The sequence below is a fragment of the Phragmites australis genome, chromosome 16 (genome assembly GCF_958298935.1).
Source record: "Phragmites australis chromosome 16, lpPhrAust1.1, whole genome shotgun sequence".
Taxonomy (NCBI): domain Eukaryota; kingdom Viridiplantae; phylum Streptophyta; class Magnoliopsida; order Poales; family Poaceae; genus Phragmites; species Phragmites australis.
The window spans coordinates 24,110,861-24,137,506 of NC_084936.1; the positions used below are offsets into that span (position 1 = coordinate 24,110,861).

The window sequence follows — 26,646 nt, forward strand, 5'->3', positions numbered from 1 at the left end:
CCACCGCCCACCATCTTTGTTCAATCACCTGCAATTAAAAAGAGTAAACCAATAAGCACAGATAAACAAGAAGTACTTAGAAAGAGATGCAAAATAAACAAAACGTAATTACAAAATAACATAGTATTACATGTATTAGAAATAATCTTCATGATCGGGATTAGCTGGATCATAAGTCTCATCATCACTATCAATCATGTCGAAATAATCAACACTATCCGAATGAGCAATGTTGCCATTGTCATTGTCTAAATGTAATCGCTCAAGCATTTGTAAGTCCTTCACATTTTGCAGCTCATCTCCAACGTCCTCTTCAATAACCGTTTCATTGTCTACTTCCATTCCGATCGCTTCGGTTAAGTCTATCTCAAACCTCCCTTCTAGTCCCTCTTCTTGAAAGAACTCTCCGTCATATGTGTTTGGGTCTAAGTTGTAATCTTCATCGTTTGGGACAGGCACTTTACCGTGTGGCGATACCCTGTGCACAATATCCCAACCCTTAAGATGCCTTATGGTTTGACACGCATATGGGAGATAATAAACTTGCGTGGCCTGTTGGGCCACAATATAGACATCTCTCCTGGTAAGACGGAATCCTGTCGAATTTCGACTAGCCCAATATTACAATATGTCCGTCTCGTTACTTCAGGATCAAACCAATGGCATTTAAATATGACGGGATTAAAAGGTTTGGAACCATGAAACTTGAGTTCGTATATTTCTTCAATTCTTCCATAATACTCGACCTCATCAACGCCGGGCGTAAAAACTCCGGAACTTGTGGTTCTTCGATTGGGCCGACTCTGCTCGTAGCTTGTTGTGCGAAAGCGATATCCATTCACGTCATAACCAGAAAATGACCTGACCCTATAGGCAAAGCCATCGGCAACCTGTCTCAACTCGGTACACATAGACGCATCCCTCTGGCCCTGCAAGCTCAAGCAGGATACATCGTTATATTATTCGCACGTACGAGTAACTTGGAATGTCAAACTAAGTACGAGCTAAATTGGACGGTACCTTCCGTTTGAACCAAGAAATGAAATCGGGCATTCCATTTCCCGCACCCTGTCTAAGAAGGGTATCTACCTGCTGCGGGGTAGGATCCCTTGATTGACGCCAGAATTCATGAAGAAATTCCCTGTACCAACGAGAAACAAGGGGGTTAGATGCAGAATAGTGACGGCGTATTTAACAAGTTCGTTGAGAACTTACTGCATGTACGGCGCCACTTCGTCAAGGTTGGTCAACACGTATAGCATGATATGGCGCCACTCTTCATGATTCAAGGTCTTGGGGGTCGATGCACTTGCGCTTCCGAGTTGGCCTCGGAAAAGGCTGAGGTTCGATTCATTTTCGCCAGCATTGTAACGAGGGGGTGGATTATGCACGCTAGGGAGGTTGTCACCATAGTATGTTGTTGTGAAGTTCGCCACCTCCTCCAGAATGTATGCCTCTGCAATGGAAGCCTCGATTTTGCATTTATTTCTACATTTCTTTCGAAGAACCTTTAGACATCTCTCGATTGGATAGCACCAACGGCCCTGCACGGGCCCCCCCATTCATGCCTCGTACGGGAGGTGCAAAATCAAATGCTGCATCGGATTGAAGAAGCCGGGTGGAAAGATCTTCTCCAACTTACAGAGCAACACAGGTGCCATTCTTTCCAAGTCAGCAATCACGGTCCGAGATAACTCCTTGGCACAAAGCTGGCGAAAGAAATAGCTCAACTCTGCCAGCACTAGCCAGACATGCTCAGGGACATAGCCTCGAACCATCGCCAGAAGAAGCCGCTCAATCCATATGTGGTAGTCATGACTCTTCATCCCTAAGACTCGCATAGTAGATAAGTTCACTCCCCTCCTCAGATTAGCTGCATACCCATCAGGGAACATTAACGTCTGGATCCATTCTAGTACTTCCCTCCTTTGGGGCTTGCTCAAGACAAAATCGGCCTTAGGCCTTCTCCATGTCTTGCCGCGACTAGGAGGCTTCATATGTTGGTTTGGTCTATCGCATATCATTGCCAGATCCACTCTAGCCTTAACGTTGTCCTTTGACTTGTCAGGAATGTCCATGATTGTTGCCCAAAGTGCCTCGACAACATTCTTTTCAGTGTGCATTACATCAATGTTGTGTGGAAAGAGAAGGTCATCAAAATAGGGGAGCCGAGTCAAGCCCGACTTATGAGTCCACATATGTTGCTCACCATATCCCACAAAACCACCTTCTGGATTGACCACGAGACCATCTATCTGTTCACGAACCGTGGCACCAGTCATTATCGGTGGTGCAGGGTCTGTCACTACGACACCTTTCGTAAAGTTCTTGATGTCTCGTCTGAATGCATGGTCAAGAGGGAGGAATTGCCGATGTTTGTCGAACGATGAATACTTGCCACCCTTCTGCAACCAAATGAACCTCAGACCTTCCTTGCATACTGGGCATGGGAACTTCCCGTGAACACACCAGGCGCAGAATATCCCATACGCCAGGAAGTCATGCAGGGAGTAGTGGTACCAAACATGCATTTTGAAGTTTTTCTTTGTAGCTCGGTCGTATGTCCATACCCCTTCCTCCCAAGCACGGACCAATTCATCAATCACAGGCTCCATGAACACACCCATATTATTCCCCGGGTGTCCAGGAATTATCAACGACAAGAATACGTTCTATCGTTGAAAGCATATGCCGGGGGGGGGGGAGATTGAGGGGGATAACGAACACGGGCCAACATGTGTATGGGGCAGCCATCATTCCATAAGGATTGAACCCATATGTTGCCAGCGCAACACGTACATTACGAGCCTCTTTAGCTTTCTCATGATGAATGCCATCAAAGTGGGTCCATGCTTCACCATCGGATGCATGTACCATCCTGTCAGGATTGTATCGTTTGCCATTTTTGTGCCATGTCATCTGTTTCGCGGATTCCTCGGTCATGTATAGCCGTTGGATCCTCGGTATGAACGGAAGGTGTCGTAGGATTGTCACGGGAATGTCAAGCTGCCTCTTCTGGCCATCACCAGAATCTACCTCCAGGAACCTAGATGATTTACACTTTGGACAGTACTTTGCTTCCACGTATTCTTTCCTAAATAGGACGCACCCCTTCGGGCAAGCATGTATCTGCTCATACGGCATCTTAAGTGCACGAAGGAGTTTCTGTGACTCGTGCATGCTCTTTGGCAGAAGGTGACCCTCCGGAAGCAGGCTGCCAATAACTGTCAACATACCATCGAAGGCGTCTCGACTCAGGCTATACTGGGACTTTAACGCCATTATGCGTCCAATGGCATCCAGTTGAGAAACCTTTATCTGGCCGTGAAGGGGTTTCTGTGCCGCGGCAAACATGTCGTAGAACACCTTTGCGGTTGCCTCTGGCTCCTCCTCCGTACGTCCTTCAGCGAACTGTGCCTCGTGATAGTCATTTAACATGTTTGCTACCCCGGCATCAGCATCATAATCCTCGACGCGTGGTCTCACCACCTCCTCTCTCATACGATCGGCTTCACCATGGTAGACCCACCGGGTATAGTCTGCCGTAAATCCATTCTTCCAAAGATGTTCCCCCATGACCTTCTTCGTTTGTCTTTTCCTGTTTGCACATTTGCTGCAGGGACAGCAAATTTTACTCGCTCCTTTAGCAGCCACGCCAAATGCCCGTTCCAAGAAAGCATCGGTCTTGTCGATCCATTCATTGGTGACCTGACCCTGACTTGCGCGGCCCGTGTACATCCACTCACGGTCCTCCATCCTCTAACATATATAGCGGCGAGTAATATAAACATCAATTGCATCTACACGACGTTCCTACTATCTAATAGGTGAGGATAGGTCCTAATCCCACGCGAGGATCCGTAGATGAGGTTAGTTTCCATGCTCTACTCCTATTCGAGACAGAATTTCGGCAGCACCTCCCCGCTGTTCTCCAAATACACGTCCTGCTAGGGAGAGTGTGTATCCGGAGAACAACAGGGAGATGATGCCGAAACTCTGTCTCGGATCGGAGCAGACCATGGAAACTAACCCCACCTACGCATCCGCGGGCTGTCCAAAAAACGTGGACAATTCGAAACAGATACGGTTTTAGATATGGAAATATCTGCATATTTCCAACCGTATCTCTTTCGAACGGGAGACGCCTAACTGGGTTACGTGATCTACGACCATGATACGGAAAGAGGGGTTATACCTAGGGTGGCGGTGGAGTCAGGCTAGCGGGGTCGTGGCGGGTCGGTGCAGTGGCGAGGCGATGCGGTGCAGGCAGACCCGCAGCGGCAAGGAAGGCGATCGGGGTCGCCGAGGTACTCCGGCGCCGCTCCGACTGGCTCTTCTCTGCAAAAAAATAAACATAAAACTGTTAATACAAAATTTCGGCAGCACCTCCCCTGCACGGTGAGGTTTCCAAAACCTGCAAGAAAACCAACGGCACGATGGCCGACATGCACATATATATGAACAGCACGATGGCCGACATGCACAAGATTATATCCAACCACATATATATAACAATGTCACAACCACTCCTACGACTACTTAGACTACCACCACTGCTACTCTACCACTACTACTACCGCAACTACTAGTAATACTACGACGACGACGACGGTATGGCATACCTAGTGGGCGTCGTAGGGCGGCGGTGGTGAAGGGGCCAGGGCGCCGGTGGACAAGGCGACGGCTCGGGAAGCGTCGGGGACGTGGCAACGGCGGCCAGGGCGCCTCCTCCTCCTCCTCCTTCTTCTTCCTCCTTCCTCCTTCCTCCTTCCTCCTTCTTCCTCCTCCTCCTTCTCTTCCTCCTTCTTCCTCCTTCCTCCTTCTTCCTCCTCCTCCTTCTCTTCCTCCTTCTTCCTCCTCTCCTCCTCCTCCTCTCTTTCTCCTCCTCCTCCGGCGGCGGGGCGCTGGGGGCGGCGCGGGAGCGGGCGGCGCTGGCGCGGGGGCGGCTGGCTCGGGCGCCGCGGGCGTGGGCGCCGCGGGCGCGGGCGGCGTTGGCGCGGCTGGCGCGGGCGCGGGCGCGGGCAGCGGCGGCGGCGGGTGCGTGTGTGCGGTGTGTGTGGGCCGGCTGGGCCGGGGGTTAAATCCCCCCTTTGCCGAGTGCCCCCGATCTGGCACTCGGCAAAGAGGGGTTTTTTTTTAAAAAAAATTAAAATTCTTTGCCGAGTGCCCCCGATCTGGCCCTCGGCAAAGAGGGGGTTTTTTAGAAAAAATTAAAATTCTTTGCCGAGTGCCAGACGTCCTGGCACTCGGCAAAGAGGCTCCTTTCCCGAGTGTCATTTTTTGACACTCGGCAAACCCTATTTTTTTTTCACTTTTGACCTCCAAACTTTTTCTGCAGTCCTCATACAATACCTGGTACTCCATGTTCCAATGTGGCACATTTCTCGGACTTTTTCTATATTTCTTTAATTTATTTCAATTAATTGAATTTTCTTGGATAATTCAAATTATAACTGCTAGTCATTCGAATAATGAAAAAAAATGAATGGAAAAATGATATTCATGTTATTTAGTATAATGTGAGGCCGTATCCAGGAACAGACCACCAATTTCGAACATCTTGTTCACGAAACATGACCACGAACTTGCGGTCGAGTTGTTTTTAAATTGTATAAAAAGCAAACGAAGTCCAAAAATCATGAAACTTGTCAAGATGTCATGATATCATATGTGGAGGCTGTGATAAAAATTTGAGAAGGTTTTGTGCAAGTTGTCATGTACGATGCTTGCAAACCGAAGAATCTCCGAAGAAGTTTACCGCAAGTTTGTGGTTTGCAAGCATCGTACGTGACAACTTGCGCAAAACCTTCTCAAATTTTTATCACAGCCTCCACATATGATATCATGACATCTTGACAAGTTTCATGATTTTCGGACTTCGTTTGCTTTTTTATACAATTTAAAAACAACTCGACCGCAAGTTCGTGGTCATGTTTCGTGAACAAGATGTTCGAAATTGGTGGTCTGTTCCTGGATACGACCTCACATTATACTAAATAACATGAATATCATTTTTCCATTCATTTTTTTTCATTATTCGAATGACTAGCAGTTATAATTTGAATTATCCAAGAAAATTCAATTAATTGAAATAAATTAAAGAAATATAGAAAAAGTCCGAGAAATGTGCCACATTGGAACATGGAGTACCATGTATTGTATGAGGACTGCAGAAAAAGTTTGGAGGTCAAAAGTGAAAAAAAAAATTAGGGTTTGCCGAGTGTCAAAAAATGACACTCGGGAAAGGAGCCTCTTTGCCGAGTGCCACATGTTTGCCGAGTTCTTTCTCTCTGGCACTCGGCAAATAGCCTCCACGAACTTGGTCAAAAGTGACAAAAAATAGGGTTTGCCGAGTGTCAAAAAATGACACTCGGGAAAGGAGACTCTTTGCCGAGTGCCAGATGTTTGCCGAGTTCTTCCTCTCTGGCACTCGGCAAATAGCCTCTTTGCCGAGTTCTTTCTCTCTGGCACTCGGCAAATAGCCTCTTTGCCGAGTGCCAGATGTTTGCCGAGTTCTTTCTCTCTGGCACTCGGCAAATAGCCTCTTTACCGAGTGCCCGATGGAAGAACTGTCCGACAGCGTGGTCGGGTTATTTTACTGGCCATGTTAACGCACCGACGATCATTCTCGAGGCAGTGGCGTCGCAAGACCTGTGGATTTAGCATGCCTTTTTCGGCATGTCAGGTTCTCTGAACGACATTAACGTTCTGCACTGCTCACATCTCCTCGATGACCTTGCCGCAGGCGAGGCCCCAAAGGTACAATACTCCATTAATGAACACCATTACACTATGGCGTACTACCTTGCAGACGACATCTATTCGAAATGGGCCACGTTCGTGAAGCCCATACAATCTCCAGTTGGGAGGAAGCAGCAACACTTCGTGCTTCAGTAGGCAGCAGCACGAAGGATGTGGAGCATGCCTTCGGAGTACTGCAGTCCCAGTTTTCCATAGTCAGGGGGGGCAACGAGGTTATGGGATCAGGAAACCTTTAACAACATCATGACCTCCTACATTATCATGCACAACATGATAATCGAAGATGAGAGACTAGATGAGAAAGTCAAACACGTGTACGAGGGTGCTCATGAGGATGTGCAGTCGTCACACGACCTAACCCCCCATTGCTAGCATTCAACCAACGATATGGTGCTATAAGAAGTAGGCAGGGTCATCAGCACCTCTGTGATGACCTTGTTGAACACCTTTGACAGATCCACAGAGGAAAGTAGTATCAGTCTCTTTTGGTTTTATGTTAATATGTTTAGCACTATGTCCTATACAAGTGCGTATTATGTGTAGTATGTCCTATGTTAGTGCGTATTGGAGTAGAATATTGTAGAAAGCTCGGTTTTTATCATGTAAACATGTTGGCAAATGAAAAAAAATGCTCAGGCCGAGCTACACCTTTGCTGAAAATTTGTCCCCGTGAGAGGGGCTCAACAGCCCAAATTGTCAAAGCAACATTCAACATAACATAATACAGTTGTAGTTGTCTAGCAAATAAAGGTCCATACAAGATTTCGCTCAACCAAATTCACAATCAAGATCACAAATTAGACGGATGGTCCAGAAGTGGCGTGCCTAGCTGCAATAATGTTCTGCCTGAGGCTTTTGTAGTATGCCTTCTGGTCCTCATCCATTTGGGAAAGATCCATATTCATTATGAGCATATCTTCCTTTACCTTTTCCATTAGCATACGCTCCTCCTCGAGCCTGAGCCTCTGACGCTCCACATTCATCATCTCAGCATAACTCTTCGCCCTATCCTTCTCAATCCTTTCTTTCAATGAGAACTGGCGGTCAAATATCTCCTTCATTGGGGGCAGAAGCTGAGTTCGACGAGAAAGAACCGCAGACAACCTCCTTCGAGCGAGTGCGGCCAGGTGGCCGTTTAGGACATGGACTTGTAATGAAAGCAAGGGCATCCCCAGCTGTTGCTCTGGGAGAAGACTCAACGTGCTACGTCGAGGCGGGGCTACCGGCGGCGAAGGTCTTCTGCTTCTTGCGCGAGGACTCCAATTGCCACTTAAGATGATGCCGCAACTCCCTCCAACAAGGCAACAACGTGAACTCTTTGTGCTATAATCTTTAATATTTTCTTGATTTTCATATGAAAACAAATCCAGCTGGATGGTATTATATGAGTTGTCACTGCTGAAAAATGATCAAAATAAGCTTAACATTTCTTTATTTTCAAAAAAGACGCTGCCGGTTGGATGGTCAAACTTGACTAATTGAGTTTTTTAGGCGAGTAATTGAGTCGCCAAGTACTCAACAGTAATCAAATAAATTCTCACATGACCAGGGTCAATTTTCTTGACAAGCTTATGAACGTGGAGATGAGCTATAGTTTTATTTAATCGTATAACAAAGGCACAGAAATGGAAAGAATTACAGACATTTCTTCATCTTCCATACGATACGCTATCAAACTGCGATCCCTCCTGGGTAAAGCTCACTCAAACTGAAGGATCAAACGAACAAGGATATACGTATATATCCTGTTACTTTATTCTGAACTACTTGCGTCTCCACGTCAGCTCATGCATCACTCGGCAGCAGATGGAAATAGACCATAATGTTTACAAGGTCTTGGCCGGAAAATGCCGATGTCTCTGTTGTTCACCTCCTGAAGCGGCCTCGCATTATCCTCCATGCCCTGTAGCAGGTAGACATGCGAGTCGAAATTTTGTCAATTGGAAGAAAAACCAAAACCAGCTTTCATATTGCTTTAGATTTTTGCCATGTTTGAAAGACAGAACCAGCGACTGTGGAAATCGCATGTTAAGGGGGAAATAAGCGAAAACGAATGGTTCCTACGAACGATTTCGTCATGCGTGTGGAAAAAAGTTAACGAGACTTACGTCGTGCACGGCTTCCCTGAGAAGCTCCAGCTGGCATCTGGACACGGTGCGAACCTGCAGGGAAAAAAAACACACTTCGAACCTCAGTGAAACGACAATAATTTCATTAACAATCCAAACCGACTGGATACACACCACACGGAAGAATATAGTATACATGACAACATTTTTCTAAACTGTGCTGGTCGCGTCATGACGAGGATGATCTAAAGTAAACAAAGAACCGAAACCGAGATGGCGCCGACGCCTACCTTCTTGATGATGGTCCAGATGACCCCCTCGGTGCAGGGCGGCGTGGTGAGGGAGCCCATGTAGCGGTAGTAGGCGCAGCCCTTGCCGCGCGCGCCCCAGGGGTCCACCACGCCGACCCGCACTTCCCTGTCCGGCCCGTCAGCGATCCGCCTGATGAACGGCTCCAGCTGCAGGAGCCAAGCGCACATGCGCGCGTCTTGCGATGTTATTTAACTGTAACCTGCCGGCGAAGCAGCACGTGCACGCCGCTTTGTTTGCTTTATCAAAGAAGGGATCAAGCGTACCTTGTGCAGGAACGCGTCGGGTCTGCCGATCTTGTAGAGGATGCCGATCACGGCAGCCTTGTTCTCGGCGCTCTCGTGGACCATGTGCAGCTCCATGTCGTACCTGCACGCGCGCGCGTCGGAGCTGAGCATGCAATTGCTACGGCGGGACGACGTCCATGTCATGTCAACGCTAACCGGGGCCATGACGACAGCCGTGGTTAACCGCTAGCTGATTTGAGGCTCACCTGCGGTCGTCGACGGCGTGCTCGGTGGGCGAGTGCCAGTGCAGCTGCCGGAGGTAGTACGCCGTGCCGTTGATCACCAGGCTCCCGGCGTCGCCATCGAACCGCACCTGCAATCGATCAGAGAGACCCAGAGGCCAGAGCCATCAATTATCCTACTACCTGCGAACGCTTCGATCCTGACCTGATTCCCAGTACTAAACACCCCAGGAATATATGCTAATTAAGAGAGTTAATGCTCCTAGCTAGCTGCTAACTGCCGCTGTCACGTCGATCACGCACGCACCATGATGTCGTGGCCGCGGTTGACGATGGAGGCCTCGGCGGCGCGGTAGGTGTGGTTGAGGTAGCCGAGGGAGCACACCAGCGAGACGTCCTCGTCGGACAGGTCGATGGGGGACTGCATCCGCCCCGTGCTGCACGCCGCCCACTCCTCCTTGATCGCGCCCCAGTTCTCCGGTCCGTTCTCCGCGCCTTGGACGTAGCTGAACTCCTCCTCATGCTCTGCAACACAAGCCAACCAAACGTTTCAGTCCCAAATTGATTAGTAGAGACGCATTAGCCGGGAGTTGCAGCCAGCGAACTTACCGGTTTCTTCCTGCGCTCTGGCGGCCGGGACGACGGCGGAGAGCAGGAGGACACCGGCGAGGAGGGCCGAGAGGGCGAGGCGGAGGTGGCGAGTTGGACACATGTTTCTTTGATCGTTGAGCTAGCTGATCTGGGAAGAGGGGTGCAGCATGGTGGGGGCATATATACAGGGGGAGACAGAGGGAGTTGGGACTTGGGAGAGATGTCAGCTTGGATCGGAGCGCACGAGTCAAACAAACCTGCTGCCATGGCACGGACGAGCACGAGGTAAACGTGGCAGCGTCTACGCACTTCTTACTCTGCCTCGCAGAGTACGGAAATGGAAGGGGTACATTACGAATTGCGTGATGCATGTATATATATGGTACGGTGGCTGCTTGTGCACATGTATAATGCTTTAGGAGATTAGGTGCATGCACCGCCGAAATGGTGATAACGATCAGGAAAGTGCACCACCACACGAAATGGAAATGGTGACATCCTCGACGCTGTGAATGATGAGAAACTGACAATTTAGACCGAGCGGTGGCATTCGTTTCGGTGTTAAGTCCGAATCTTTAGAGTTTCAGACAGCTGGACTTTGCTTCAGACTATATATCCCATGTCGGTATGCTCGCAGGCTATATTCAAGACAATTTTTTTTTTAATATAGGCCCATATATAAAGTCATATGTGTGGACACTTAATCTAAATTAGGTTCGTAGTGGTATGGACCTTCACGCTTATCAGTAATAGGAAGTTCAATCCCATACCTTTAGAGTTTCACACAACTGCACTTTGCTTCAGACTATATATTCAAGACAACGTCGGTCTGCTCGTAGACTATATTCAAGACAATTTTGTGCTATTTCTTCATGGCGTCTCTACAGAGGGACATGGAGGGAGGGGGTATGGTTATTTTCAGGGAGTGGGTATCAGAACGTCAGGTTCCAACGCTTCAAACCTGCTATACGAACAAGTACCGAAGTACATACGCCTCGCGCAGAAGTAAACGTCGGTGGCCTCTACGCCTTACTCTATCTCGCATCGCCGCAGAAGAGCTTAGGTACATGCATGTACGTACTCGGTAGAGGCCTTTGCACATCAGTGCATGAATACTTCAAGAACGTAGATACATGCATGTACTCGGCCTTCTACCACGAAATGGTGAGAACAAACGCAGACAGGCTGTATCATGATCTCCCTTTAGGAAAGAGACACGATAATTCGGAAGGAGGAGAGAGCCAACATCAGTTACCAGGTCAGCAACAAAAGGTTATGACTTTCACTTGACAATGCATATAAAAACCAACTTTGATGAAGTAGCGTCAGCGGAGCCAAAAATTAAACTAGGAGGCTTTTTTTGTTTTTTTTAAGAACCGGGCCTCCTTCCCGGAGCCTTCACGGAGGCTATTTGACGGGGAATGTGCGGCGCCTGGGGTTCGATCCCCGGCGGGCTCAGCTCCACTGAGCGATCTTGCCACTGAACTCCAACATAAAACAAATAGACCAAACATAACCATAACTATTTTTTCATATATAAAGTCATACATACTAAAAGATAATGAGAGAGAAAATACAACATACAACTATAGAGGAAATACTATTCTTCGGTTTTTCATCACTTGGAAGCGTCTTATGATTATATCATTATCAATGCTTCTAATAATCTCCTTCTGTGAGATCATGTATGCTGAAAAATAAGCTTTATTGTGAAATTAGCAAAAACAAAGCGATTCAGCATTATGACATAGGTGATGTGCATATGTTGCAAATATGTTGTTTGGATTTGGTCGTGGTATTATAATGATATTTATGGTTTGATATATGCAATACTCTTGTGTGAGTTGTGTTATGTAGATTGGCGTGAGTCAAGTTTAGAGAATTTGTGATCGGAATTGGTTGTTGGTTTTGTTTATGTATAGATGTATTTTGAGGATGAACGTGATCAGTGGTAGGGACCAAAACTAGATTCAGAAAAGAACTGATATCAAAGAGGTTCAAACTAAGGAACAATATACGTGAAAATAATCATATCATTAGACGTACACAGATCATAAGACGTACATAAGATGTCGTGGAGATAGATTTTACCATGAGAGATACATGTGAGATAGTAATCGTGTCACGAGACATATGTCATGAAGGTGTATTCGATGAAGCACGAAATGAATTGTGTGTTAGAATAAAGGAAAGAGGAGCGTGTGCCTTCGGCGTTTTTTTAATTCCGTAACCTTTGCATGCATGCATGCGGCTGTGAATAAAAAACGCGTGATCCACGGGCTGGTTGGCAATCATGAGTTGCATGCATGCTTGTGTTTGTGAATAAAAAATGCGTAGCCAACGTGGGCTGCTGGGCCATCATGCGTGTCCCATGTGGGCTGGTGGGCCATCATGCGTGTCCCACGTGGGCTTTTGGTCATCCGAATAAAAAAGGAAAAGCTTCAAGTCTGGTTGCGTGGAGCACTCGCTCGGTCAGTGTGGCCCACGCGAAAGGCTGCTGTTTCCGTGTCGATCATTATTGACGAACCGACAATAAATTGAAGAGAGACCGAGAGAGAGTTTTGATATTTTCTTTTTTAAAAAAGAAAGCAATCTATGGTTTAGGATTTTGAGAAAAATCTTTTAGGGATGCTTTAGAGATGCATCTTGTGAACTTATTCATGTAATGAAGATCAAATTCTATAAGTTGATGAGTTGGTAATTCCGTTCCTTCTCTGTGATTTTTGTTTTCATCGTTTATTGTTGTTTTTTTATGGATCTTTTGGTCAACGTGATTTGTTTTAGTTTGATTCATCCAAAATCATCCTAGAGCATCAAAGTAAAGTTCTGAAAAGTTTAGTTGGTTGAATTTTCTACTTGTATACTCGCAAATTTTGGATTTAGTCTATTTTTATCACCATATGTCACAATTTATTTGCAAAGTTCATAAATCTTGATCCATATATCTGATTGACTCAATAATTAATTAAGTTTTATATTGCTAATCCAGAATCACTTGTTCAAATCGTACTGATATTTAATTAAGTCACTATACACACACAAAAAAACGACGTGGATGCTCACGCGCAAAAGAACCCTACAATTTTTGGTTCGCTGCCGTCACAAAAGAACCACTAGTTACACCCTTTGCGCACCTATGCCTACCATAACTAGTTGGGATTGTCCACAATGACGAAGAAGTAGTCATTGGTGTTAACGTTGTCGTCTTTGTCGTCCTCAACCTCCTCCTCCTCCACCTCCTCCTTGTCCTCCTCTTCATCCGAGCTCCAGCACCTCTTCTACCTCAGTTCATCGATGAAGAAGTCCCAAACTTCGTCATCAGAGGGGAACCCCGCCGATCTGGAGTTGGAGTTCATCACGGACAAAGGCACAAGGCTGGGTGGTGTGGCTGAAGATGGTGGCCATGGCGAGGGGGAGTAGGGATGTCAACGGGGCCCCGATCCCCGTTCCCCGACGGGGAATTCCTCTATTAGGGGATGGGGATGGGGCCAATTTTCTCCCCGCGGGGGGTTTAATGGGGGAAAATTCTCTCCCGTCGGGTATGGCGGGGGCGGGGACGGTTCCCTGTCCCCCGTCCCCGTTTTTCCGCGGGGATAATTTCTCGAAATATTTAAACTCTCCATAGCCCATATATGCAAAAAACGGCCCAACTAAAGCCTAACTCACCAAAGCCCGTCAGCCAGCAGGCCCTTCATCGTGCTAGCGTAGCGGGGACGGGGAACCCGTCGGGTATATTTCCCCGCGCGAGGACGGGGATGGGAGAATTTTCTCCCCCGCGAGCGGGGACGGGGAAAATTTCCCCCAATCGGGGCGGGGATGGTTATCCATTCCCCGCGGGGAATTTCCCCGTTGACATCCCTAAGGGGGAGTGTGGAATGGCCAGAGCCGGAGATGGTGGTGGAGTTGGGTCCATCACAGCGAGAGAGAGAGAGAGAGAGAGAGAGAGAGAGAGAGAGAGAGAGAGCAAGGGCTTGAAGCCGAGCGATTGACTGAAGAGTTCAATTTAAATACTTTTGGGAGAAGCCGAATAGGTAGGGGCTGAAAGTTGTACGGCAGTGGGCTATCACTACCAGTTCGTAAGTCCAACCGGTAGTGATAGCTATTATCACTGCCAGTTATTATTGGCACGCCTTTTATGTGCTGGTATCACTATCGGTTCTTGATTGCTTGGCTTTTTATCTATTGGCTGAGCTTATAAACCGGTAGTGATAATTTATCACACTACTAGAGAAATGATTTGTACAGACACTTCGAAAACCCCGTGTGGGACACTTTTTCGAACCGACTGTACTAAGGAATCTGAACAAATTATATTTGTACAGACATGTTTTGAACCATATGTACAAATGATTAGTACAAATAGTTCCAAATTAGAACAGTTTGTACTAATTTTTCTAGAGTAAAAAAATCCAAAAAATAATTTTCTTACCCACACCTTTATGAAGCTTTCTTACCATCTTACTTATCATTTAATGCTAAGCATTATATGAAAATAATCTATATAACAGATATGCTTCAAAATAGTGAGACGCTAATAGTACAAATAGTTTTCTAGTTTGGAATCGTATATACTATTATTGTGTATAGTACATACGATTTTAAATTGAACCGTCTGTAAAAATGGAACAGTACAAACAGTTACAGTTTGAAACTATATGTACTTTTAGTACAGATGGTTGTAGTTTGTAATTGTATGTATTATAGCGTTTCACTTTGTTGAAACTGTTCGTTATCATTTTCTTATATGGTTCTAATTTGAAGTCGTCTGTGGTATTCTTTGTACATACAATTTCATAGATCCGTCTTTACAGGAATGTGTCACTAAATAAATTCTGTAGTAGTATCCTGCCCGTTATAACAGTACCTGCAATGATATTATGTTACAGATAATTTTTTCTGAAGTAGTGCCGCATCTACTTAAAAAAATAGGTCCAATGTCTTTTCTCCATTTGTTACAAATCTACAAAAGTACGAATAAACAATTGTACTAGAGTCACACGAACTTTGATCGTTACCAGGATGACCAATACCGACGTCAGCCTAGAGCAAAGAGGGCCTACATCGCAGGCCATGTGCGCTGACACCTGCCAAAATGCATGCATGGATCGGATGCCGTTGATCACTCATTGCAAACAAACAGGATGACAGCGATGGAACGGCATTACCTTCCGTTACGGCATCTTTGACGGATAGAGATAGCGGCTATTTTTTAAGTTAAGAGAATATATTTTTTAATATTGTAATTAATATAATATTTTATACTTTAGAGAGAAGAAAAAAAGTAAATACTAGCTCTTAAAAAGAAAGGATGAAGAATTAGTACTTACAAGTCATCTCAACATATCTTTTCTCTGTAAAGTATAAAATATTATGAACAGATAAATCAATATAAATTTAAAAAATATACTCTCTCAATTAAGATATAATAGCTATCTATAACCATTAGAGATGATGTTACCAATTTAGTTTTCCTCTACGTGGAAATTAGCAATGTTGTTACGTGGAGATATATCGTCTTCAGCTAATTTTGAGTGATCTAGTAAGCATTCTTATATGTTATATATGGTACGAAATTATATATAGTTTCAAAGAAATTTAGAGGATGACCGGTAAGGCGGTAGCCCCTACTAGGTGCTTTCTGGGTTCAAGATTTTTTTAAATATGATCTTTACCCAGAAAATTAGAATAAACTGCTCTGTTGCTCGTACTGATATTCAAGCGAAGTAGTGCAATATATTCAAGTGAGGTGTTGCATACTAAAACAATATTTTAGTGAGGAATTTTTTTGGTTCTAGAAGCCAGTGCTTTTTGAAATGACGATTATAGAAGAAAAAGAATTTGCCTCGTTTATAAAAAAACTGACTCAAACACTTTAACAACTCGTAAACCCGGGATGGTAAAATGATATCAACTTGAACAGAACGATATCCACATTAAATAACATGATCAGACAACAGACAAGTTCAACCTAACTCAACTCATACGCTAACCAATCAAACAACTGTTTCTCACATAACTTAGATTGTCTCTCACACAACTTAGATCGACGAAGCTCTGTTCCCACACCGCAATTCGGTCGGCGGAGTCTTACTCCTACGCCACAGCTCTTATACACAGAAGTAACGGGCTTCATAAATTATTATTCATCTTTGCACATCACTTTGTAACTTACTATTTTTCCGTTTACTTCAGCCATAAGCACACCGTGATTAACAAATACACACATTTCAGAAATACAGGGATGATTAATTTTGTATCTTATTTCAAACTTCCATAAGTACACCGTGATTAGAAAAATCACATGGGCCTGCAATATAGTAGTAATAGTACACAAAGGCTGCCAGAGAACAGTGGATATGCATCATTACTTAACAAACTATCAGAATAATATAAGATGTGTGGCACTTCAGTATTGCGCCAGCAGACACAACACATTAAACAAAGTAATTTTCAAAGTTGACCTGAAAATTATTGTGGACTTCTTTACTATGTAAGACTTTTTGTTTTCTAGTTGAAGTCCTTGGTCTTTAGTACAATGAAGTTTTAAAAGAATCTGAGAAGAAATTTCTTCCGAGCTGAATATCAAAAGCAGATGATCTTTTTCAACGAACATCCTTTTCAACTTTCACGACTGAATTAACACTTGTTTAAAAAAAGAAAATATTGGTAATATGCCGCATAGACGATTGTATATGTAGATTAGGTCTATAAGTACGATTTAATATGATTAAATGTCTATTATGGTGTAAAATCATGATGTGTTTTAATGTACCGCGTAAGTAAGCGTCGATTGTTTACATGAAAAAAAAAAATCATAAATGATAGGTGATAATCGTTATAGGTGATTGATCTCATAATTATTATTTTAAACATGTCACTGATAATTAACCGTAGGTCACGAATTAGGACCCATCACTAATGAAATCATAAGTAATAGATCATCACTTATGACTTGTCACTTATGAACAATTTTCGTGTTTTTATAATAAAAAAATTTCATCCGAGCCATGCCACACCGGGGTCATCATCACTCACCACATATCACTTGTTATTTTCACACTATGTTTATACTCTGCGTTCCATAGGAAATGAACCAGCGACCTACCCTTGGGTGCGTAGCTACCTTACCACCTTACTCTCACATGCGTTCTGAAGGAACCGAATATTTTATCATTTTAATATTTTTGTCAAGGGTCATAACTGTGACCCTATACTGATGACTATTTTTATTGAATTGTTGATTACTGAATTGTTTGATACTGAATTCAGTGAATTATTGATTACTGAATTTTTTATTTACATATAAAATTTTTTCTTCATTCAAATTTGTATAAATATTTTATGAATTTCATAATATCTCATACCAGCTATCGTAATTTGATAGGTGACCTGAAGTGCTTTAGTAAAACGGGCATAACTTTTATATATAGACTCTAATTTGGATGTTTTTTTACTCTACGGATATAAAAAAAAAGTTACATATATTTCTCCTCTATTTTGATGGGTTCGGTAAATTTTCGAGGCCAAATTCGGCTTCTAAGATTAAGTTCTCGCACTCTGAAGTTTCTGCACTGTTTTCCGAACTCACATTTGTGCCCATAGCCACCACCCCTTACATCAAACTTGAGCAAAAATATATAATGATTCATATTCAAATACTGCTAAGGTGAGAAAAAATAAAATAAAAAAATATTTATGATGAAAGGCTATGTAAATTCAACTAGTCCGACTTTCTTTCTTTAGATGTAGGTAATCTTGATGAATCCAGATTTGGTAATATTTTGTTATTGAAAAATTGAAAAATCCTTAGAACAGAAGGAGAAAAATCCTGTTAATAAAAAAGTTGAGTTATAAGTGACAGATCATAATAGTACATATCATTTATAACTTATCATAAGTGACAGATCGTAACATGACTCGTCACTTATGACTGATCTAGAAAGATTCATCACTAATATGTTATATATTAGTGACGGGTGTATTTACAATACGTCACTTATGTCATCAGTGATTCATCGTTCTTGAACCGTCATAAATGACGGGTCATAGATCGATCCTAATGTGAGGATACATAAATGATGAGTCGTAATATGATCCGTCACTAAAGATATCCGTCACCTATATAGTATCTCATTTATCATTTTTCGCGTACCATGACGTGTAGAACTAATCTAATATTGGTGCCCTCTCATCAACTGGATTTTCAATAACTGACAGTTATGATCAACATGTCATTTTTTCCTAGGTAGCCTCGACCGTCGAAGGAAGGCCGGAGCCTGGAAGGCCCGGTTTTCTCGAGGTCGTACGCAGCGTGGCGGGGCACATGGTTGTGCGCGACTCCTGAGGGCGTGTGCAATGTGCCGGAGGGAGGCCGATTGGGTGCCAGGCCACGCCTATGCACCCGCCGCCTCTGAACGTTGGGCTGTGAAAAGCTAGGCCGTGCACGGCGCTCGAACGCGAAAATGCTTGGTGCCTTGCGGGACGAATACGAGTCCATTGCAGCTTGCACACCATAGTGCACTTGACACGGCTAGTAGGGATGGAAACACCAATAAATATCTATGAATCTATATTAATATAATTTAATTAACAAATTAGTTATTTTAATTTAATCAAAATAACTAGTTAGTTGAGTAAGTTGAACTACAATAGATCTACAGATCGCTCCACAACCATCCCTACCACCACTCATCCATAGCTATGCCCTCGCCGTATCACACGCCACGCGGCCCCGCCCAATGCTCTAACCTAACGATCCTCTAGCTCTCCGTCGCTCCTATATCTCTACAAATTTGACTATGCCATATTATGAAACAGTATCCATGAAGGATACTTCAGGCTTCTATCGAAACTTAGACTCCAACACTAAAAGAGATTAGAGTATTAGTGACAAAAAGGTTATGTCAAAATTTTGTCTTATCACTAATTCTCATATTAATTATAAGTAAACTAGTTTTCATCACTTTTATATAGTTTACTTTTGACAAAATTTTATATCGCCACCTGATATACCATTAGTAACAAAATGTAGCGGTGAAACATTGTTTTGCCACTATTTAACAAGTTGATTGTGACTAAATAATTATTTTCTCATTATTATGTAGTTTATTAGTGATAAAATTTGACATCATCATAGGAAATACCATTAGTGACAAAATATAGTAGCAAAACATTGTTTTGCACTGTTTAACCAGGTTACTTGTGACTAAAATATTTTTTCCTCAATATTATGTAGTTTATTAGTGACAAAATTTTATATTATCACTTGATATATCATTAGTGACGAAATGTAGTGGTGAAATATTGTTTTTCCATTGTTTACCATCCACGGCAGAAGCAACCATCATCCGTCTAGGGCTTTAGAAATAGTAACACGCAGAAACCTGCATAGTTTCTTAGGGTTAGATATACACACATCCTTATTGTAAACTTTGATCTTGAGATTAATCAAGGCAAGACATGGCATATGGTTATTATCCACTTAAAGGTCCGAACCTGTATAAACCCTATCTCTCTCTTTGTGATATTTTTTTACGACCATACAGGTATCCCTATATTTATATTACAAATATTGGACAATCATGCATAATTCCTCGATAGTCATTTTAGATTATTGAAACTTAGGTTCAAAAAGGTCAAGAAGATTAGGACGTGACTTCTTCAAAGTCTTCCTCTACCCTTCTAGTTCAGATGCGAAGTCTTCTACTTCTGCATGGCATGACTTACGATTATAAGACGCCTATACAACTGAAGAACCAATAAACACCAAACAGAACACCAAAAGTGCCCTAACAACTACTACACTAGGATAGAGAAATGGATCTCGATTTTAGATTAATTTAGTGAAAGAATCGTCACAATTAGAGTTTAAACACAACAATTACAATCTTCAAAATATTGGTCTAAGATTAATTCATGAAAAGGAGAAAGGAGAGAATATTCCATAAATAGTCCTTAATGTTAAATAAATTTTAGGAAAATTAATGGTTAGTGGGCCTCACTAAAAGTCAATATTCAATGGCCAACAGTTGACCATTGACCCTGACGAGTGAGCCCTAGTTGACTGGATCTGGGTTGGATCTGGACTTGGGTTTAGGTGAGCTTTGGATACGGAATTGGGTCTGATTATAAATGGACGCATTTGGCAAAGCCCAACTGACTAAAAGTTCTAAGTCTGATTTGGGATCGGGCTGAGGACCTACGGTCCTATAGCCCAGGGAGTTAATGGCCCATTTACGAAAAATGAATAATCGACTGGAATCAATGGCTGGGTTAAATACAAAGCGGGCCACGGAGGAGGAAAAAGCACAGCCCACGATTGTTTTTAGCCTGACTAACCAAGGATAAAAGAAATTCGCTAGAGATTATAATGGGTTCGAGCTACTGGGCCAACAACCAGACCTAGATGGAGTTTTTTATTTATTTATATTTTTTCATTAAAAAATTAAATAAATAGATTTTTCGTGAAAAAAATTACAAAACTAGACGTCTACTGTCCTCTCAGAGAACGATTAGACACTTAACGCCTCCTAAGAGAGCGGTAACTAGTCACACAGACTCTTACCGCACTTTTATGGGCGCGTAGACGGCGATAAGGTACAGTACGTGAACAGTACATGTAGGTGAACAATACTCCGAAGTTCAATTTCACTCATATCTTTTCTATTCAAAACAGTGATGTTCTGTTGCTCCAAAAATTCTAAATTTTTTTTACGTGTTCCATAATTCATGCGCAACCCATTTTAATTGAATTAATCCAAAAATCATGTGTAGAATTTAAACTAAAATTCTCAAAAAAGGCTACTTTTATAACTTTTAGCGATTGTTAGTGCCTCAAATAAATTTCTAAAAATCTGGTAAAATTCACTAATATTCTTCTTATGTGATGTGATAATTTCTAAAATTATTTTTAGCACTAGGTTTATATATGTTTGAATTCAAATTAAGTTAAAAGAAGAATATCACATGAAATTATAAAAATACATATAAATGGTGCATTACAAAGGAATCCACTTTTTTACCATATAATCTAGGACTGAAAATAATTTTAGAAATTATCACATCACATAAGAATAATATTAGTGAATTTTACCAGATTTTTAGAAATTTATTTGAGGCCCTAACAATTACTAGAAGTTATAAAAGTAGCCTTTTTTTTTGGAGAATTTTAGTTTAAATTCTACATAGGATTTTTGGGTGAATTTAATTAAAATGGGTTGCACATGAATTATGTAACACTTACAAAAAGTTTTAGGAGTTTTGGAGCGACATAATATCACTGTTTTGAATAAAAAAGATAGGAGTAAAATTGAATTTCGGATACTGTTCACCGACATTTACTGAGCTTACCGCTTCAGAGGGGGAAAAATTCGATTTTGTACAACATACGTGACCGTATTTGCTTAAATGGACAACTATTTTTCGTATTTACAATTTTAGCACATGTATTCGGCACACGGTGTGCCGAAAATGATTTTTCGGTACACGGTGTACCGAAAAAGGCATTTTCGGCACACGGTGTGCCGAATACAACCAAAAAGCGTATTCGGCACACGGTGTGCCGAATACAGTTGGTATTCGGCACACCGTGTGCCGAAATACCTTTTTTTCCGTACTCCTCCCATTATGTGATTTGCCTGTGTAATTTATGTAACAAAATTAAAAATTTGCTAATCTAAAATATTTTAAAATGCATGAGTAAAAAAACAGTCTTTAAGGCGACCAATAGTCTTAACAGGGTATATTCGAACATGCGCAAGATTAATAAGGTATCAGGCATTGGTGGCATGAAATCGTCGTCGTCATCGTCTGGAGGTATCACGATTGGAGCACGTGGTCTTGTATGGTTCGTTGAACCTTGAACCGTGTGGCTGTGGCTGGTGGAACGTCGAGGCATTGATGGCATGAAATCGTCGTCATCGTCGTCGTCCGGAGGTATCACGGTTCGAGCACGTGCTCTTGTATTGTTCGTTGAACCTTCTCCTATGTGGCTGATGGAACGCCGAGGCATTGGTGGCATGAAATCGTCGTCGTTGTCGTCTTCAGGTATCGCGGTAGTAGGATGTGCTCTTGTAGTAAGAGTTGAACCTTCTCCTGTGTGGCTGGTGGAACGCCGAGGCATTAGTGGCATCAAATTTTCATCAGCTCTTGTACCCCTTGGGTTCGCTGATCTTCGTCATCTTCGACGCGAACCAGGCAGCACACCCCCGCCGAAGAGCATTTGCATTGCCAAGAGGTGTGGTATTTCTTTGTTGATTAACTCCGCGTCTTCTGGGAATGCCTAAAGCAGAAGAGGGGTATTCGAATCAAAAACAATAAGACAACTATGGTGATGAAATAGAAAATGACGAACCTGTATGTGGGATGCATACTGGTCGGGCAACATCGCCATCCTTCGTTGCCTCATACAGAAACCCAGTAAAGAAGGATGGTCGGCTAGTTCGCACCCTAAGATATATTCGGCGGCGCTCATGTAATAGGGCCCTAAGGTCGTCGGTTGTTACATGTAGAAGTGGAACGGTGAACGCAGAACATGGCGGTCTTGTATTTAATTTAGACACAGCTTGGATTAGGTTGCTCTCTTTGAAGGGATCATCCTTCCCTCCACGCACAACCTGCAAGCAGACAGTTAATGCTATATCGATCGTTGTATATGTCCATGGGAATGCAGTAGTAGAATTTCTCGCCATATTGAGATTTCCCTGCAACTTTTTTGGTCTGCACCAAAGCACGATTCGCTGGTTATTTAACAAACAATAAACATGTATGAAATGTCGAAAATGATATATACAAATACTTAATAAGTTACTGATAAATAAGTTATGTGTCATAATTAGTTAAAAAAGATTATGTAAACTAAATATAATTACTTGAACATTGAAGTGTATGGCATAGTACAAATGAGTACATAATATAGTGTATGGCATAGTACAAATGGCTCTTTAACGATGCCTACGCCGCAAGAAATCCTCAGGAGTGTAAGCGTCTGGCGGGTGTGTGGCCCTCATCCCAGCCGCCTGAGCTGGCCCCTGCCATGTGTGCCCTTGGTCCTCATCTTCGTCTTCATGATGTGTTCCAACTCCGCCGAATGTGTATCCAGAACCGCTAACTCGGCCCTGCATATACCATGCTGTAGGATCGTCATGCAGGAGTGTGACCGCCGGTAGTACGTGCTCGGTGGGAGTCCGAAATGATGAAGTCCCAGCTTCCTGGTACCAGTGTGAACCCCCTGGTGCATCGGGATATTGGGGGTATTGGCCGCTCAGTAGCTCCGTGAAGCTGCTCGATTGCAATGCACCAACCCAGTCAAAATCTTGAGTGCCACTCCAGGTGGGCGTCTGGTGTGTGCAGTCAATGACATCCTCGTTGTGAGTTGATAATCCTGGTGGAGTTGTCTGCGTAGCTTGAGTAGGTTGTGTGAACGGAGGGGGCTGGGAACCCAGTATGCACTCCTCAGGAGCGGGAGCTTCAGGTATCACCTCCTCGGCTCCAGCAGAAGAACGTGTCCCATGATGTGCCGCAGACGAAGGGGCCTCCCGTGAATGTGCCTCATGAGCACTGGATGAGCGCCTGCTGTGGGAGGCATGGGACGGGTCCATGGCAGGTACGTCGTATGCCCTATAACGCGGGGCGCAACCACCTAGTCCACGTATCGCGGACCAAAGGCGAGACCCTCTCGTCGTCATGTAGTCTCGGAGAGGGTGCCTATCCCTTCGCGTGGCTGACCCACTCGCTTCCCAACGGTCATGCTCCGCATGCCTATGCATTTCGATCCCCGCTTCGGTCTGTTGTTGTTGAGGGTTATGTCAGTAATACGGATGACAAACTAATGAAAATCGTTATAAGTACAACATCACTTACCACCACATGTAGAAGCCGGGCACGATCTTCGGGGAAGGGTCTAGGGGCTGGCGGTACGCTGCCGCTAAGTAAGGTGGGACGCGTTCGTGATTGATACCACGCAAGGTACTCCCAGTACGAGCTATCGTCGTACTGTCCCGCAGGAACAACGACATCCACTGCACCAGACTCCATCCACCGGGTTATGTGTTCTGCATTAATCTCCGCCCAGTCGTGGGTGCTTGCGTTTCCTTGGGCACTCCTCCTGTATGTGACATAAATAGTTAAAATTTTGTAACATAAAAATGGTATCTACAGTAACAAACTTACTCGTGCGCCTGACCAGCGTCTCGTGGGGGAGGTACTGGCACCAACTGACGATGACCAAACTGCCTCTGCACACGGTCAGGAGAATACACTTCTACATTGTTCATATAAAGCAGAAAACATCTAGTCATCCATAGGTCGGAGTCACGGAAACAAGATGGTGCGATGAGGCCGCTAGTCGCAATTTCGGCCACTCGTTCACTACGCCATGGATCCCACTCCACAAGATCAGCACTGAGGACATCAAGGTCACTGATCACCCGGGAGTAGTTTCCATGGTCTTGGTGGTGACTCCATCGCAGCCTGGCATGAAGCCACCTATAACCCATCGTTGGCCTCATGTCGTCGGCGACGCCGTCAGAGATGGGAACTGGATAGTAGGTCTTGCTCACCCACGGTCGACACACCGGGAGATAATCCCAGCTCCAGAGCTGTAGAAGGTGTAGGCAACCAGAAATAGATCCCATCTTTGTTGACCGTTGGGTTGCGGCACACAATCCTTTGTATGTAGCAGCCAACACAGCAGATCCCCAACTGTAATGTGTCGGCTCGTATGGACGTGATGTGAGCTCACGCATAATGTTGCATAACTGTTGCATCATCCGCATCCGGTGGGCATCAGCATACCCGTCTTAGTCTGCACCTCCTTCATAATGGATTTTGGCGACAAACATATGTTTGTGCCAACAAGGGTGATGAGTAGTTGGGCTATGAACCTCGCATCAACCGCGTGACTCACATTCCTAATAGCCTCTTCGCTGCATGTATGTGGGGTGTGTCTACTCAGCACAAAATAGTTCTCGTGCTTTGGCTTATGGGCTCGTACGAAGTAAGGACAAGTCGGATGCTTCGTACACCTAACCTCATACTCTGTATGGTTAGATCGGGCACACTTGTAGTCCCTTCTTGTGATTACAGCATAGTTACTGATAAAGTGGATGACCTCTTCCCTGTTCCGAAACCGTTGCCCCACCTGGATGTCGCTATTCTGATATCCCCAATTAGATAGGGTGTTATACTCACTGATGGTACAATTTAGCAGCCCAGCACCATGAAAGTACTGGATCACCGGCACCGGGTCATCATTGTCAGCACCTTCTTCGTCGCCACTACCACCGGCTTCATCCTCCATGCATTGTGCATCTACCTCACCATGGTCCACTTCGGGTCCATCCGTACCCGAAGTGCCCTCCCCGACATTCCCTCCCGCCTCATCATGCATCACATTATGGTCTAATCCTTCCACAGTAGCCACCTCTTCACCATGCACCGGTCGTGATACTATGGTTACGTACACTCCTATTTCAAAGTTCTCCTCTAATGCCTTACGTGAGTACAAGGCCCAAGCGTTGTTCGTTCTCAAATCGAACAACGTATGGACAATGAGCGAGCTGTTTGGTACAGGCCGTGGCCTAACACCCTCTAGGATAACATTGTAGGACTGCTGGTTTAGACACAAAAGGCTCATAACATGTGTTTGTAAGCCTTTTAGATCAATTGGTAGCTCAACCGTACTCTCTACGTGCTGGCAGTTTTGAATGGACACGAGTCTCCCATGCAAAACAGCGGGATGTTCTCCATAATAAATATGGATAGTCATAGCGTCTCTGCTAAACAAACATAAATGACCAAATAACTAATTAGATGTATGTTACATACGTACTCTATTTTAGCTAATGCATTAGCACGGAATAAATACTATACTTGCTGTAATTCCTTTTTTTATTCTAAGTATTACAGTTAATGTTACACTATAATTGCTTCTGTTGCGAGATAATAGAATATACAAATAGTATACCTACTCTATTTTACCAACTTAATATCATTTATCTAAATGATTTGAACGATCTACTTGCTCTAATTACATTTTGTAATCTAAATATTACGATTAATATTACACTATAGTTGCTTTTGTTGTGCGATCATAAAATATGCAAATATTGTACCTACTCTGTTTTTCCAACTTAATATTACTTATCCAATGTATTCGAGCAGAATAAATACTATATTTGCTCTAATTACATTTTTTATTCTAAGTATTACAGTTAATGTTACACTATAGTTGCTTCTGTTGCGAGATAATAGAATATACAAATAGTATACATACTCTACTTTACCAACTTAATATCGTTTATCCAATTTATTCGAACTGTCCACTTGCTCTAATTACATTTTCTAATCTAAATATTACGATTATTATTACACTATAGTACCATCTATTATTACAAGATCATAGAATATGCAAATCTTACACCTACTCTATTTTAGCAACTTAATATC

The 26,646-nt window shown here is 43.5% G+C and overlaps 2 protein-coding genes across 3 annotated transcripts; both read right to left on the minus strand.

Annotated features, from left to right (window-relative positions):
* Positions 1–8,317: 8,317 nt before the first annotated feature.
* LOC133896124 (alpha carbonic anhydrase 7-like) lies at positions 8,318–10,538 on the minus strand. Of its 2 annotated transcripts, none has more exons than XM_062336641.1 (7): positions 10,219–10,538; positions 9,917–10,134; positions 9,634–9,740; positions 9,407–9,545; positions 9,122–9,289; positions 8,871–8,924; positions 8,318–8,665 (listed from the first exon to the last, which is right to left on the minus strand). In XM_062336641.1, the coding sequence occupies exons 1-7, from the start codon at positions 10,319–10,321 to the stop codon at positions 8,555–8,557; spliced, it is 900 nt and encodes a 299-aa protein (XP_062192625.1). In that variant the 5' UTR covers positions 10,322–10,538; the 3' UTR covers positions 8,318–8,554. The 2 variants fall into 2 exon arrangements, with proteins under 2 accessions (XP_062192625.1, XP_062192626.1); XM_062336642.1 differs by having other exon boundaries at positions 9,407–9,509; positions 10,219–10,536.
* Positions 10,539–13,349: 2,811 nt separating this feature from the next.
* LOC133895152 (serine/threonine-protein phosphatase 7 long form homolog) lies at positions 13,350–24,863 on the minus strand. The gene is made up of 3 exons (XM_062335331.1): positions 24,370–24,863; positions 24,061–24,304; positions 13,350–13,478 (listed from the first exon to the last, which is right to left on the minus strand). Exons 1-3 carry the CDS (start codon positions 24,831–24,833, stop codon positions 13,350–13,352), a joined length of 837 nt encoding a protein of 278 aa, XP_062191315.1. The 5' UTR covers positions 24,834–24,863.
* Positions 24,864–26,646: the final 1,783 nt, after the last annotated feature.